Source organism: Mauremys mutica, chromosome 1, assembly GCF_020497125.1.
Source record: "Mauremys mutica isolate MM-2020 ecotype Southern chromosome 1, ASM2049712v1, whole genome shotgun sequence".
Classification (NCBI taxonomy): domain Eukaryota; kingdom Metazoa; phylum Chordata; order Testudines; family Geoemydidae; genus Mauremys; species Mauremys mutica.
Window position 1 is genome coordinate 42,810,015 of NC_059072.1, and position 17,180 is coordinate 42,827,194.

Genomic DNA, 17,180 nt, shown 5'->3' on the forward strand with positions numbered 1-17,180 from the left:
TTCACAGCACCATAATGAGATGCTTCAGCCAGACTTGAAGTCTCTGTTACTGACAGCCTAGATGATGTTTAAGTTCTTCAGATAGGGTCTGCTGTAAACGAGTCCAGGAATTCCTGATGCAGAACACGAAGACACTGAGCAGCGACTTACTTCTCAATATAAAAGAGTTCTTGATATGGGTTGTGAAACATAGCCTGGACCCTGTGTAGGCTACAGTTATGAAGATGCTCCTCAACTACTTGTTGCAATAAAAATACTCTGACCTTTTGTTCAACTCCATTAAGGTCCACCTCACAGCATTCTTAGCTTGCCATCCTCCTCTCTAGTTGTGCTCAATTTTCTCACCTAACTGTTTTGAAGTTCAAGGGCCTACTACATACTTGCTCACTGGTCAGAGAACCTGCTCCTGCCTAGGATGTCAACATTATCCTCTTGAGACTCACAAGGCCTCCCTTTGAGCCACTTGAAGAATTCTACTTATTTTGAAGATTGTCTCCTAGTTGCTATTATGTCTGTCAGGAGAGTGAACTTCAAGCACTTATGGCTGACCCTCCCTTCAGAATGTGGTGCTGAAATCTCACCCTAAGTTCATCCCCAGAGTTCCATGTCAATCAGTTCACTTGTCTTCTTCCCAAAGCACTATGCTATGTCATGAGAGACAGAACTACATACTAGGTGTTTCCTGTGCCTTACTTTACTACGTTATCAGAATCAAACCGTTCAGACTCTCCACTTCTTTCTGGCTATAAATGGCAGTTCCAAAGGCCAGGCCTTCTCATCACAAAGAATATCTAAGTGGATAACACTTATATCTTACTGTGCTGCTAGATGGCTTCCACCAAACATCAAGAGTCGCGCAAGCAATATCTCCTGCCTGCTTCAGAAATGTGCCAATTTCCCAAATTGGCAAGGCAGTGAAGTCAAGTAACCTACTGACATTTATCAAACCTAATGCATTGGACTTAACTACCAAGTTTGGGAGAGCAGTATTACAATCACGGTTTGACTGATATAGCTGGTATTCCTCATTCTGCCATATGGGAGAAGGAAGGAGTACTACTTGCCAATTATCTACTGTGGGATCCACTCTGTCATCTGAGAGAGAGGTTATTTACCCTACAGTAATGGTTGGGTTTTTTTCCCAGATGTTATCACTGTACAGCCCATGACCCACCCTCTAGCTCCAATTTAGGAGTCTTCCACTAATACAGACTTCTTTTTCTGATGGCATTGGTGGGGGAAAGGGTGTGTGTTGCTGTTCTGCCCTCACATGGGAACAAAAGGAGGCAAAGGGGGCTCATGCATGGCCCTGACATACACCATGGATCAAAAGACCATTGATCCTGAGCACATGCACACCTACGGTGGGATTCAAGCTGACATCTTGAAAAACCTCAGTTAGTATATGGTAAGCAGCTGTTCTGTTAATTCTTGCCCAACACAGAACTTCTCAGAGAGCTTGGATTAGGAAGGTGAAAAAACCACCACTCCTCAGATGGGTTTGTAGAGCCTGCTAAGTATTTTGATATCCTGGAATTTTTAAATTTGATGAATAAATTGCATAATTAAGCCAATGAACTAAGGAAAATGGTAGTGTTTGAGGGAATATTCCTACATGAACATAAGTAATTTTTCCAGGTATTTAGAGGATTATACAATAAAAAATTTGTGTGTGTAGTATCATGAACTGTAATTTGAATCTCATGCTCATTAACTTAATATCCAGGATATAATTACACATCTAACCTCTCTATTTTAGAAATAAAATACAAAACTTAATGAAGTGTAAACACATCCCTCCTCTTAGAAACCTTTTTGTTTCTATGTGGTTTCCAGTCTGAGTAACATTTCTGCCTTTTTTTTCTTTTTTCTTTTTTTTTTTTTAAAGTTTGCTTTTGAGTTCAGGAGTAAGGAGTGGGGTTAAAACTCCCACTTCGTAGTTTTAAAAGTATCTGGAATTACCATGAACTAGTTGCTTCCTTATTCTAAATGACTATTTTCTTTTCAAACAGTGGTATAGCAAATGTGTAAGCTTTGACTCTCTGATTTTTATATTTATACATATTGCAAAAATATTATTTCTTGAGCTCCTTGTCTCAAGATGACATTAGAAGTGCTTTGTATCTTATATCTACAAACGTGATTAAAATCCAGATTGGATCTTTCTATAAGAGGGCTAGGAATAATCCATTATTATGATCACGGGGTTGCAAGTTATTGATCAGCAATTAAAATATCTAAACAAAGCTTGGTGTTAGCTAAAGGCGGGGAGGGGGGGGGGGAATCTGTCTTTAAATGTTAAGTTCAGAGCCAGTCTTTCACTATTTCAGTGTGACACTAGCTCAGAAAGCTTAACGGAGTTTATAAAAGACTGGGTTTAGATTTCATGAAGGGTATAAGCATATGCAATTCATTAAAAGTTAGATCTAAATCTATATAATATCCTATCAAGCCTCTATAATTGAATCAATTTGGGGTGGGGTGTTATAGGACTAGAGGTGCTGTTTATAAGTTGACTGACGTGGCACCCAGTTTATCTTTGAGTACAATTCAAGATGCTGGCTTTGACCCAAGAAGTTCTTCACGGTTTGGGTTCTTTGAATCTTGGAGACCAGGTAACAAGTGAAAACAGCTGTGACATCCAAGCTGAAAATTCCTAGACCAGTTTACTGAGAAGTCATGGGTGGGTACGTGCCCTCAGCAGAGGGTTCTCTATTCTGGGTCTGCTCCTTTTTATTTTTGTCTTCCTTAAGTCCAGCAGAACCACTTCTTGATATTCAGGACATGTTGCAATGACTTCATATTTCCTAGAGTAAGGAGATTTGAAGATAGTTTATTAAAGGGACAATCAACTTAAAAATCACCTTTTAATGATAACAAGTGCCAGTAGCACCTAATCTTACTATAGCTGAAAAAGTTAGCAAAAGTTATTTATTTTATATGGTTGGCAGCACTCTGTGTACAGTCACTCACTGTTTCCCCTATTTAGTTTAGTTAGTGGTCCACTTTCTCCCTTGCAAAAATGTTCCTTTAAACATACGAAATTTATTTTGCAAGAATTATTTTTTAAAAGGGCATCCTTTTTGTAGGATATGTGACGGGTTGTATCCCTGGAGGGGCCCAGGAAGCTGTTGGAACTGTTGTGCCCCCAAACCATTCAGCTGGGTTGGTCTCTCCCCCTTCTCTGCTAGTGACTTACAGCAAGCCCCCTCCGGGCCCTGTTATCACCCAACATAACAGCAGGTGGCGCCACACATCCAACTGAGTCACCTGAGTGCTTTACCTAGGCCACTCATGGACCGACAATGGAGGCACCAGCCAATTTCCCAGCTCCCAGCCTTGCACTGTCTTGCACTGCAAAGGGGTGTGTACCGTGCAAGCTCAATTAAATTAGTCAGCTTTCCCCTCAATGTGGGGAAGATATGAAACAGCCTTTGTTACCAGAGCTAAGATTTCCAAACACTTCACTCAGAGACACACTAGTTAAGATTAAACAGGTTTCTTAACTACAAAAAGATTGATTTTAAGTGATAAGTAATAGCAAACCATTGAAAGCAGGTTACCTAGGAAATTAAACAAAATCGCAGTCTCTCATACAAACTAGATAGGATTTGAATCTGTAATATCTCACCCTGATGATACAAGCAGGTTTTAGCTTCCTTACACAGGCAGAGCGTTCTTCTTTCCTGCCTGGGACCCCTTCTCCAGTTAAGTCTTTGTTCCTCTGGTGTTTCCAGGTGTTGTCTTGTAGGGGAGCAACTCCTGGTCATGTCACTTCCCCTTATATAGTTTTTCTATAGGGTGGGAACCCCTTTGTTCCAAGCCAGGTTTCCAGACCTGTTTGTAGAAAAGTACAGGTACCAAAAGAGTTCAGTATCACGTGATCTGGTCACAAGCCCTTTTGTGCTCCAGATGAGTCATGGCAGCCATTATCCATAGGCTGTCTGAAGTGTTCCCAGGTGAGGACAAGCCTTTTCCATGGTCCATTGTCTTTGTTGATAGGCCATTAGTACTGTCTAGCTTCTTCATTGTTGTAGCTGAAAGGCTAGTTGTGGGTGTTTCTAACTTTATAGTATCTTTCAGTAACACTAAGGGCTTGGCTACACTTGAAAGTTGCAGCGCTGGGAGTTACAGTGCTGGTTATGCAGCTGTGCAGGAACAGCGCTGGTGTGTGGCCACATTTGCAGCGCTGTTGGGAGTGCTGCATTATGGGCAGCTATCCCAGCATTCAAGTGGCAACAACGTGCTTTTTAAAAGAGGGGGGTGGAGGGTGGTGTACTGTGACAGGGAGCGGGGAAGAGAGAGAGAGTGGATTTTTGGAGCCAACACTGTGTGTTAACTTCCTGTATTGAAAAATCACAAAATGTTCGCGAACCCTTAGTCTTAATTGCAAACAGCCTGCATCCAACGCTGTTTCTCTGTCAAGCAAACATTCACTCCCTGCCTCTCATTTGATCGTTCACAGCCAGGTACAGATAGCTCCTGTTTGCTGTGATCAGTGTTTGTTTTTTTTAGATAAGCAGTTCAACGGAGCTCCGATGGGAGTTCACAACAAAACAAAGAGAGGCTGCATAACAAAACAAAGAGAGTAATTTAGTTAAAAGCATTCTGGGATATCTCCTTATTCCCTGGAGGCCAATAAAAGCGCTGGTGTGTGTCCACACTTGATGAGCAGCGCTGGATCACCAGCGCTGCAATCGCTACACCCCAACCTGACCAGGTGTACAGCCAGCGCTGCAGCCAGGGAGTTGCAGCGCTGGATGTGCCTTGCAGGTGTGGACGGTTACTAATTGCAGCGCTGGAAAGCCTCTACCAGCGCTGCAACTTGCAAGTGTAGCCAAGCCCATACATAGCAAAACTTTAACTTCACATACAATGACAGCACATACAATCCAATGATCAGGACTTTTAGAATAATACCTCAAGGCATATTTTGTACAAAACATGATAATTACATCACCATGGTAAATATGGGATGCTTTGGAATGCAGAATGTCACAGGATGTTTTGTCAGAAATTGAGTGCAGGGGCTGGACAAGATGACCTCTCGAGGTCCCTTCCAATTCTACAGTTCTGAGATATGTAAAATTAAAACTTGGTTCAATGTTCTCAGGCTACGATACATGCGGTTCTTATAAATTAGAAAAATAAACTGGTTTTCAAGTTTGACTGAAATAGTTGATATTCATAGTGGTTGACTTGCAACATCTATAGATGTTGCAAGTCAACCACTATGAATATCAACTAAGTTAAGAGCTTTGCCAGCAGAGCTTCCAAGTCTCTGGACCCTGAAATGAGACTAAGAATTACTTGTGCTATCAGTCTTGCAGAAATTGAGTAATGTGGAGTGTCAATGGAATTCATAAATTGCCATGTGTGAGGCCCTCAATGGTGGTTGATGTAGAAGAGTAGGAATTTGCTGCTTTTCCCAAGGTGCTAAAACATTACTTGCTGCAGAAAAAACAAAACTTTCTGAAAAATGAAGCTGTTTCTCGGCTTTAAAAATCCCATTGGAGACACCCCTCAATTTTTTTTAATTGTGTGTTAACTAACCTCATCATAAATTCTAGAGTTAACATGTTAATTAACATGTGAAAACATCATTAAAAATCCTAGTATAAGCAAGTCCTAATTTAATCAATTAAATAATTCTCCATATTGAGTGTTGTAGCTTTCACATTAACTTTTGCATAGGTGCTTTGCAAATTGTGTAGCTGACGGGGTTAGCATCAATCACCCAGTTACCTATCTGCCTCTTGCTTGTATTTATTTCTACTAGCTGGTGTCTGGTTAAGAACTCTCAAAATCCTATTCTTTTTAAAAGAACATCTAGAGGAGCTTACATAAGGATATAAAAAAATAAATGTTTAAACCTTCTGAGCTCTGCTACAACTGGTGATTTGTTGCTGCTGCCTGATCCATAGAATCAAACTAGGTGTAGGTTTCTCTAGAAGAAGAAATGTGGAACTCTTAATTTTAAGCTTTAACCAATGTGAATTTTCTCATCTTTTTTTTTTTTTTAGACAATGTCTTCAGCAGTTGTCCAGATATATGCAGCAGATCGCAATGCCATGTGGTCAAAAAAATGCTGTGGAGTAGCCTGCCTTGTAAAAGACAATCCACAAAGGTCTTATTTTATCAGAATATTTGACATCAAGGTGAGAAACCTTTCTCTGTCTAATTTCTTTACTTGCTAAGATAAGGTCATTTTATATTAAATGTGACATTTCCTTGAATTGTTTGTATGAATTTCATAAAGGGATCTTATAAAGTGAGTAATGCAAGAATTATGCCTATTAGATTTTTAGTATGACTTTGATAAAGTCCCATGTGACATTTTGATAGCAAACTAGGAAAATATGGTCTTGATGGAAATTACTATGAGAGGTGTGTATAGCTGACTGAATGACTATACTCAGAATCTATCAAGTGGTATCCCACAGGAGTCTGTGCTGGGTCCAGTAATAATTAATATTTTTATTAATAACTTGGATGATGGAATGTAGTCTTCCTATAAAATTTGTGGATGACACCAAGCTGGGATGAGTTGTAGGTACTATGGAGAACAGGATTGTAATTCAGAATGATTTTGATAAATTGCAGAATTGATATGAAATCTACACTATGAAATTCAGTAAAGACAAATGGAGAGTACTTAAGTATGAAAATCAAATGCCAAATAAAAAATGGGGAATAACTGGCGAGGCAATACTGCAGAAAAGAATCTGAGTGGTGTAGTGGGTCACAGATTGAACATGAGTCAACAGTGTGGTGCTGTTGTGAAAAAATGTATTTAATAGGCGTGCCATATATAAGACATGGGAAGTAATTGTTCAGCTCTGCTTATCATTGGTGAGGCCTCCACTTCAGTTGTGGGCACCACACGTATAGAAAGGATGTAGATAAATTGGAGATACAGCAGAAGACAGCAACAAAATGATAAAAGGTTTAGAAATCATGACTTATAAAGAAAGGTGAAAGAAGAAACGTGCAGTTCTAGAGAAGAGAAGGCAATGAATGAGGGAGACACATTTTTCAAATATGTAAAAGGCTAACCGAATGGACAGTGATCAGTTGTTCTCCCTGACCAAGAAGTAATTCTCTTAGTTTGGAGCAAGCAGGGGTGAAAGTAAGCTGATGTGGGCCAGTATGGTGTGCCGGTAAAAAGTGGCTGCTAGTACCGACCTGTACCCAGCTGACCTTAAAGTGCTGCCCCTTTTGCGCCCCCCGTCAGCAGCCTTGCCAGATCCCTACCGCGCTGCCATGGCAAAGGACCCTGCTTAAAGCGCTGCCACGGCGTGGGCCGGGTAGTGCAGATGAGCTGGCTGGGGAATGCTGACCCCCCAGCCCTGCCCCTTCCGCCCAAGGCGCCGGCCCCCGTACCGGTAAGTCCTGTGTTCTACTTTCACCCCTGGAAGCAAGGAAGATATAGAAAGCTTTTCCTAATATCTAACCTAACTGTAAGGATAGTTAAACTCTGGAACAGGTTACTAGTGAGGTTGTGGAATCCTTATCCTTGGAGGTTTTTAAGGACAGGTTAGGCAAACATTTGTCGGGGATGGTCTGGGTATACTTATTCCTGCCTTAGCACAGAGAGATGGTTTAGATGATCTTTTCAGGTCCCTTCTAGCCCTATGTTTCTATGATGGGGGAGGGGAGGAGATTGTAGGGGGCACTTTTCATATTTAAGTATGCTGTGTAGCTGACATTTTAATTTAAAATATGAATTTAAAACTATGTGACAAAGACATTTTTTTATTTCTAAGCAGCCTTTCATCTGAGCCATAATTTTAGAGAGGCTCCTGTGAGCTGTTTCTAGAGGAAATCATGGGGAGTTGGTGCAGTATCACTGGTATGCCAATTCTGAGCAGTTATCTAGACCAGGAATCGGCAACCTTTGGCACACGGCCAGTCAGGGAAATCCGCTGGCGGGCTGGGATGGCTTGTTTACCTGCAGGTTTGTTTACCTTCAGCATCCGCAGGTTTAGTCGATCACAGCTCCCACTGGCTGCGGTTTGCCGTTCCAGGCCAATGGGGGCTGCGGGAAGCGGTGTGGGCCAAGGGATGTGCTCGCCGCCGCTTCCCGCAGCCCCCATGGGCCTGGAACGGTGAACCACAGCCAGTGGGAGCTGTGATCAGCCGAACCTGCGGATGCTGAAGGTAAACAAACCATCCTGGCTCGCCAGCGGATTTCCGTGACGTGCCGCCTGTCAAAGGTTGCTGATCCCTGGTCTAGACCATGTAGATGTCACAACCTGAGAGTATCTGTTTTGGAAAGGGCTGAATAAACAAAAGTTATACCCTATAGCATGTAGCTGTACAATAGATTTTCCCATTCTACCCTGCCAATGTGTCTCAATTCAGACAGATAAAGCTTTCAAAGATGCCTAAATCCCATGCTCAAAAGACACTTGAGCACCGAGGAGCCGTACGTCTGATTTTTGTCACTTGATCATTAGGCATGGACTGAGACCACCTATTGTTTTGATATTGAACTGTTGTAACACCTTTCATTCAGACATTTTAGAACACTTCACAAAGGTGAAATTTCCTTGTCTTCTGGAAGATAACTATTTCCAATTGTTACAAACCTGACCTTGATGTGACACACCAACCTGTGAATGAAAGGTTCCATAGCCCCTGTCTTATTTTGTCCCATTATTTAGATTTTGACCAGTGTCGTATACAAAATTTTGAAAGATATAGTTTATTGATATCTGAAAACTTGGGCAATAATATAGTAACCCGTATGAATAATTTGGCTTTCCTGCAAGCTCCAGTAATCATCTGATTTAGATTGTAAGCTTGGGGGGTGGGTGTGTGTGTGTGTGTGTGCGCGCGCGCAGTATCTACCAAAATAGGGCTGTGGCCTCTGAGCATTATTATAATACAAGTTTGTCTAGTCAGTCTTTCTTTTTTTTAATTACTATCTTCAGTTTTCAGTATCTGCATTTCTTTCCTTTCCAGGATGGGAAACTATTGTGGGAGCAGGAACTGTATAATAATTTTGTATATAATAGTCCTAAAGGATATTTTCATACCTTTGCTGGAGATGTAAGTTTCAATATTTACTTAATTCTTGAATAGCTATTTTTGAAATTTGTCCTGCTTTTTTTCTTTGTACAATAGCTTTTTTTATATCTCATGATTTTCACCTTTCACTTTGTACATCAAGTAAAATACAGTATTACCTATATCTTCTTTCTAGCAACTTGTTGCAGATTTAATTATAAATAAGAACTTTTTCTAATGTCAGTGGTAAAATAGAAAATCTAAACTACAAATGGAACAGGAGCACAAAAAACACCTCTTTTAATGTGCTCTTTCTCTGGCAAAGAAATAACACCTTCAGTTGCAACTGATAGTTGCTTCATTAGTGTCACCAAAGAAGCATTTTCAAGGACATAAGCAATTTTTATGTACCCTTAACATAAAATGTTCATTTTTGTCATTCTGTGTACTTGAAATATGGCTAAAATCTGACAAAATGTGGACTTTGTTAAGGAAAAAAAAATCACAATTTGAATATATTTTTTAATTGGGTGTTAATATTTGCTTCTACATTCTTCACTTACAATTATAAGGTGATGAGTCTTAATTGTTTCCAACTTATTCCTTCATAAACAAAATTTGTTCACTTAAATTATGAAATATTCTAAAAATTAAGCTTTTTTAAAAAAATATTTCAAACAACTTTCTTGGTCTCTAGTGGGGGGGAAAACTGATGATGTTTTCTTTCAGACATGTCAGGTTGGTCTTAATTTTGCTAATGAAGAAGAAGCTAAAAAATTCCGGAAAACAGTAACTGATTTGCTTGGACGGCGGCAAAGAAAATCTGGTAAATATCCAATTTAACGTGTCATTAAATTGAGGCTAGGCTAGGGGTGTAGGGGGGATTAGTTGATACTTCTGTATCTGAAAGCTATTTAAGAACTTAGTGAAACTAACTTCTGAATATGGCACTGTGTAAGCTTATTTCATGTGTGATATAGAAAAATATACAATACAAATTTCCTCAAGGTAATACAAAAATTAGTTCATCTTAAAGTCTCTTTGCAATTTGAGGCTCCGCTAATATGTGGTATTTGAAAGAACAGACAGGAAGGGGTAAAGAAAGTTTACTTGTGAAATGGAAATCTTTATGTAAATTGTGGGCAAATTAAACTAACCAGCCATTTGGTTCTGGGGGTCTCTTAACTAACTCTACTGTTTAAATTTGGCCCAAATGATTAGTAACTGAAATCTCTTACTATCTGGTATGTCCAGTAGTCCATGTGAAATTGACTATTGGCATCAATCCAGTTATTAGTGGAGAAATGTCTTAGTCACAATTGGTAAGGCTACGTGTGTGTTATGGCATGAAAAATCACAGAAAATTTGATACTTTTTTTTTTTTTCTTGTTTGAGTTTTTTCTGTGTCCGTGTTTCACCCCGCAGTGGCGGCTTCTGCAGCTCCTGTGTTCTTAGGGGCATGAGCTTTCGTGGGTGAATACCCACTTCGTCGGATGCATGTAGTGGAAATTTCCAGGGGCAAGTATATATAAGCAAGCAAGAAGCAGGCTAGAGATAACGAGGTTAGATCAATCAGGGAGGATGAGGCCCTCTTCTAGCAGCTGAGGTGTGAAAACCAAGAGAGGAGAAACTTCAGGACCAGACTTCAGAGAGAAACTGCTGAACTTCAGTTCATTTGCAAATTTGACACCATCAGCTCAGGATTAAACAAAGACTGTGAATGGCTTGCCAACTACAAAACCAGTTTCTCCTCTCTTGGTTTTCACACCTCAGCTGCTACAAGAGGGCCTCATCCTCCCTGATTGAACTAAACTCGTTATCTCTAGCCTGCTTCTTGCTTCCTTATATATACCTGCCCCTGGAAATTTCCACTACATGCATCCGACGAAGTGGGTATTCACCCACGAAAGCTCATGCTCCAAAACGTCTGTTAGTCTATAAGGTGCCACAAGACTCTTTGCTGCTTTCATGTAAAGACACTTTTACTTTAGCACACAATATAAGCACGCCATTATTAACCTGTACTGCTTTGTGTGCTTGAACTTTGTTTTATGCACCATAGTAACACTGTGACTTATTCATGCTTTTTGTAAAGTTTCTCTTTTTTAATTAAAAAGGCTACATAATCAACAGCTACTTAATTATATCATTTTCAGTTGATTGCTGTTCTCCTTTTTAATTAATTTCTAGGGGTTTTTTTTCCTTTCGTGTACAAAACTTGTGAAGTTCTCTGATCAAGCCACCAGATGGAGTTCTGAATTTATATACCTCAGACAGAATTTTATCTAATTCTGGGTGTTTGAATTAATAGCTACTGTATTTCTCACTTATCTAAAGACTACACAAGTATAGTTTGATTAGTAAATTGATATGCTTATGTAATGCTTCTGATGAGTCTCCTTTGTTTCATCAGATGTAGAAATAATGTATTCTAATGCTTTTAGTGCTGTCTCTGCACATGGTATTAGAATAGTCATAAAAATTGAGCAGTCTTGATAACGGGTGATACTCTAGACTTCCCAGGAATTACTTTAACATTCCAATGTTTGGCATTATCAATCTTTTTCTGCTTTTTACAAGAATCCTATCACTCTAGTATATCTCTCAGAATAAACTTCACCTGGACCAGGTGCCACCTGACATATTGGCAAGTGGTCACACTGCCAAAATACTCCTGGCAGGCTCTGAGTAGCCCGCAAGACTACTAGGAAAGTTTCCAGTTGTCCCTTGAGGCTTTTCATCATTGGAAGAGACTGCGCAAAACAATTCTATGCTCTTTTGAACTAGGTCTTGGAGCTGAGGCTCGCACATAGAATGTGTACTTGCACTTCCTCGTTTTCTGCCAGCCTCTTCCTACTAGAAGTGCTGGGATGTGATAAGGCACTGATTCTTTAACAGAGGTGCCTAGGAGCAGCAGCAACAGCCACCCAGAGGTGCTGAGGAGCTCATCATCTGGCAAGGCTAAAATAGGTATTTGGAAGACAGGAAGAAGAGGGAAGACCCCTGGTGTTCCCTAAAAGGGAAATAACAGTGTGGAGGGGAGAGTGTAGCAGAATGGTCTGGTAGGTCTGAGTGCAGGTAAACAAAAAAAGGAGGATGGATTGACTGAGTAGTAAACAAGAGGAGAAAGAAATTGAGTTGGAGGAGGAATGGATGGATAGAAAGAAAATCTGGGTGAAGGAAGGAGAGAATAAAACAGGAGTGTTAGGATGGAGGGAAAGAACACCAATTACTGAGCATATTCTGATTGGGTGATTGGAGGTTTTTGGTGGTGTATGGCTGTGACTGACTCCTAATTAAGCACAGTTGAGAACGCCCGCAAAACAAAAGTTTTAAGCCCATGTAGCTAAATGGATAAAACAAAAGGAAATAGGAGCAAAGACTCTTTGCTCCTATCTTCCACCTCCACACCCAAGCAGTATTGGTTTGTGGAGTGTTAGGGAAAGATTTTTGTTCTAAAATGCTACAGGTTTTGGCTGGGAAGGTAATTTAACCTTCTTGTAGACCTGCAGCCATGCCCTTTGCTTCTTGTCAACCCCTTCTCCCTTTACCTCTCCTGAAAAGATATCCTTACCTGCCGTCACCTGAAATTCTGAAGGAACAGAACTAGAAGTCTTACATCGGCTCCCAATGTAGATCTCTAGAGTCATCTTAAAAAACACCCAGCCATTTCTAGAGTAACAGCTGGCAGCTTTTCTTTGAACATCTAACTGCGGGAGGAAAGCTGCCACTTCCCCCGCAATCCAGTTGCTACTCACCAGAGCTTTTATGATCAGTTTCAGTTGTCTGACTGGAAAATAGGTAGCTCTGAAAGTTGTAATTAGACACCCTGCTTTGAAGAAGTTAGTCATCTTAAATCCATACTTAATCAAAAATGCTGAGTATATGCTGCTTCAGTTGACTTCATTTGTAGTGTGGGTGCTCAGTGCCTTTAACATCAAGGCTGCTTTCAGTTAGATGAAAAAAGAACAGGAGTACTTGTGGCACCTTAGAGACTAACAAATTTCAGCATGAGCTTTCGTGAGCTACATCCGAAGAAGGGAGCTGTAGGTCACGAAAGCTCATGCTGAAATAAATTTGTTAGTCTCTAAGGTTCCACAAGTACTCCTGTTCTTTTTGCAGATACAGACTAACACGGCTGCTACTCTGAAACCTTTCAGTTAGATGACTAATTTTAAACCAGAAACTTAAAGTTTAGCTGCTTGCTGTATTAGGAGGGATAATCAGGAAGCTAATATAGATGAATAAAAACATACATCCATTTGTGCAATAAAGTAAATCTAAAATAAACCTTCCCACTTTAATTCCAAAAAACAAATGAACTGATCCCAAATATGTCTCTCACACAAGCATTTACAAACAGAAGAGTGCATATGGGTGAAGAAGAGAATAATATTGCTGGAGGGAAAGCCATTTAAAATGGTAGAGTTCAACATCACAGCTGACCCCTCTGGTTGCCAGTTAAAGCTGTAGGTTGGTGACCAAGTTGGCCCTATTTGGCTTGTTCAGCTTTAGACCTATATGAAATACTTGCAATTAAATTCTAATATTTCAAAATGTAATATTTTTTGCTTCAGTGGGGGACAGTGTTTTAGTGGATAGAACACTGGACTGTGAGTTTGGGAGACCTGCATTCTAACCCCAGCCAAGCCACTGGCCTGCTGGGTGACCTTGGGCAAGTTGCTTCACTTCTGTGCCTCAGTTTCCCCATCTGTAAAATTGGGGTGATGCCTCCTTTATAAAGTGTTGTGAGATCTACTAATAAAAGCACTATATAAGCACTTCAGATTGTGAGTAGTTTCACCTAAATGACTAAAGTTGCATGGTGTCTGTTCAGAGAGGACTTTACAGAGTAGAGTGCATAGAAGTTCTGTTTTAGCAATCTTTGCATCAAACACATTTTTAAATTTTTCATTTGAAAGCTAACATTATGTCACGTCACTGTACAAAATGTTAAGGCCTCATATTGGCCTGAATCATTTTCAGTTGGGGAAAAAGTTAGCTAGTTTCACACAGTCTGACTCAATGTAAACTGTTCAAACAGCTAATTCTTTCCTAATGGGGGTTTTATAGTTTTGTAACTTCTAATTTTGCTGTGATGATTAGGCTCTCTGCGGCATATAATCTAAGGCTCTGACTCTCCAAAGACTAAGCATATGCTTAGCTATAAGCATGAGAAGTCCCAATTGTAAACTCTTACAGGATCGGGGCTCTTTTGATATAGAAATGATTTCACTGATCTGTTGTGCTAAACTTTGTTTCAGTTTTAAGTCAGTTTATAAATGACATAAATCTGGTATTTTTTCCTCTGTTCTTGGACGGTAGAACTGCTAAAATAAAACAATGGCAATTAGGGATAATTTGTATATTACTATAAGAATAAAATTCAGATATAGGAAGTCTGTATAGTTTGTAAAACTACAAGTTATGGAGATGTGTGTAATGCTGAAGAATTCAGTTTTACCTTTTGAATAAATACTTTTTTATGTTATCTTTTTAACAGAAAAAAGACGGGACCCACCAAATGGTAAGCTTTTGCATAGGGTTACTTCAGTTATTTTTCTTAACTTCTTCATGTTTAGACATAATCACTGACTTTTGGCTTTCTTTAATGTAACCTAATGGTTGTATTAAACAGTCCTGAAAGGATCAATTCCTGGAAATCAGAATTTTAATGTTTACAGGATTACTTACCAGTACAGAAGTTCATGACCACTACCAGTGAAGATGAAGGGCAGCTATTGAATGAGATCAGAACTGAGGTTTGGAATTGTCTACAAGTAATGCAAATCATAGATTCATATACAAACTAATTCCAAATTGCAGCAATCAAGTTGCAAACAAAAATTAAATCAGAGGGTAGGCCTTTTATCTTAAAAACAGGAGTACTTAAGTCTTAATAGGCAGTGATTTAAAAAAAAAGGCGTAAAATTGACATTTTTAATCTTTCACAAGTATCCACAAGGTTCTGAACTGCAGCAATGAAATTGATCCAAGTCTTGTCAGTTTTGCAGCTGCTTGTAAAAGCAGAACAGGCATTGGAACTACCTATTAATTTAGGAAGACAAACTGCTTTAGTTTACTTTGTGAAGTTTACTGTCTTCTCAGCTCAAAGTGCTACTAGAAACTTGAGGGCACGTGCTTAGCCTGATCTTCCACAAAACTCTTTGAACTTATTTGTAGCTTCTAAGATTACCATAACTTCAAACCCAGCAAAAAATCTACTTTTTCAGTTCGGTTATTTTATGCATTTGACAGCACTTTGTGTACAGTTGATTTCTCTGTCATGCCGGTCCTTTGCACTCCCTTGTTTTCACGTTCAGTACTTATGAGACATCACTCTTGGCCCTGCTCTGAGTGGGAGAGCACACATGCACAATTTTATCAAGGCACTAGAGTTGCTGTTTGAGTTTAAGACCAGAAGAGTGTCTCCTTTTTAACCCAAAATCTCTGCATGGAGCCAGGAAGTAATGGGCAGCCAGAAGAAGTCCCTTTTTTCGGTTCTCAGGCCCCTGTACAGGGTTGAGGAGTAATGGGAGCCTGTGTATATTCAGAAGTCCCCCTTCAGTTCCACACAGGGATGGCAGTAGGGTGACCAGACAGCAAATGTGAAAATCAGGACAGAAGGTGGGGGGTAATAGGAGCCCATATAAGAAAAAGACCCAAAAATCGGGACTGTCCCTATACAATCGGGACATCTGGTCACCCTAGTTGGCAGTGAGGGGAAATAGGGGCTGGATGAATAGTCAGGCCAGGAAAGATGCTTTCTTTTTCACTTCTACCACTACCATGGACTGGGAGAGAAGGGACGCAGTGAGTGGTGTGTGGGGATGGAAGAAGGCAGTCAGGCATTAGGCTGCAGGGAGAAAGGAGGCATGCTATTTCCACCAGAAAGACTTGAAGACAGAAGTGGGGTAGCCTTCAGCCTCTCCAGGGGATTTGAGTAAACAAACAGTTGCATAAGGGGTGGATCTTTTGGTCAGATGGTAGGAGGAGGCACAAGTGTGTGCATATGCACAGGTGGAGGTGAGGGAGGGGAATTCTCCCCCCCCCCCCCGATATTGAGCAAACTGGGAGCTGAATGGGATTGAAGCTGGAAAGCAGTGATTCCTGGGAAATGATTTTCCAAGGATCTCAGGGAGCAGAGGCTGCTGTGGTGCAGAAGGGAAGCAATGGAATTCCTCTGCAAGTCCTGGGGAGGCGTTTGGAACCTGGTTGACCTCATGCCAATGCTGCTGCTGAAGAGGCTGCCACATAGAAGGCCCCCGGGTCTGGAGAAGAGCTTGATATGGAATGGGCTGAGCATATTTGATGTCTTAGGCCTGCCCAGTCTCTCCTGTTGAAGACACGTAAACATCAACAGGGAAGCGGAACTGTCCTTCATTCTTCTTTTTAAAAGAAGAAAAGATTTTAAACTGTGCCACTTATTGAAAGGTTTTGCTATCAGAATTCTTTAAAGTAGCTGGTATCAGAAAAATCAGAACTTTTTTGGAATGAAATTAATATTTTCTGCAAAATTTGTTCTGCATTAATTTCACAGTATTTTGTGGAGAGCTCAAAAAGACCTTTGGACACTCAAGGAGACTTAACCCTTTGCTACATATAAATGTTCTAGAGGTGGTTTTTTTTTATTTGTTTGTTTTTATTAGCCTGTGTAGCTTTCCTGCCGATGATCCAGGGCCGAGCTATGACAGATAACAGTGCAGCAATGTTCTACATGAACAAGCAAGGGCTTGATTGTCCTCCCTCTCTGTCACGAATTGGTGCATTAGGCCATCACGTCACCTCATCTGCTAGAGTGCCTGAATTAGACACCCTAGCAGATCACTAAGCAGATAATTCTCATGAGATTGCAAATGTTCAGTCGAGGATTCCAACCTACAGAACACTTCCACCAGTGAGGTCTCCTAGTCGTGGACTTGTTTGCCTCAGAGGCAAAGTGTCAATTTCTGTTCCAGGGAAGGTCTGAGCCCTGGATCACAATCCGTTGCTTTCCTCATCCCAGGAGTCTTGAGGGTAATGTATGCCTACCCACCAATTCCTCTAACATGAAGGGTTTAGAGAAAGCTTAAGAAACCCCTCATGGTAATAAATCCTGGAAGCAGCAACTTGGCCTAGGAAACTTTGGTAGGCAGATCTGATGAGTCGATTCAGCCATCAGTAATGCT

At 40.4% G+C, this 17,180-nt stretch overlaps 1 protein-coding gene across 4 annotated transcripts in view; it reads left to right on the plus strand.

Annotated features, from left to right (window-relative positions):
- WASL (WASP like actin nucleation promoting factor) overlaps window positions 1-17,180 on the plus strand; it is an 80,201-nt gene that overhangs the window by 35,117 nt on the left and 27,904 nt on the right. For all 4 annotated transcript variants that reach the window (XM_045031224.1, XM_045031210.1, XM_045031205.1 and 1 more), the window contains exons 2-5: window positions 6,024-6,158; window positions 8,968-9,054; window positions 9,742-9,838; window positions 14,516-14,539. In XM_045031224.1, the coding sequence (XP_044887159.1) occupies window positions 6,027-6,158; window positions 8,968-9,054; window positions 9,742-9,838; window positions 14,516-14,539 (340 nt within the window). In that variant the 5' untranslated portion in view covers window positions 6,024-6,026. The remainder of the gene's footprint in view (window positions 1-6,023; window positions 6,159-8,967; window positions 9,055-9,741; window positions 9,839-14,515; window positions 14,540-17,180) is intronic.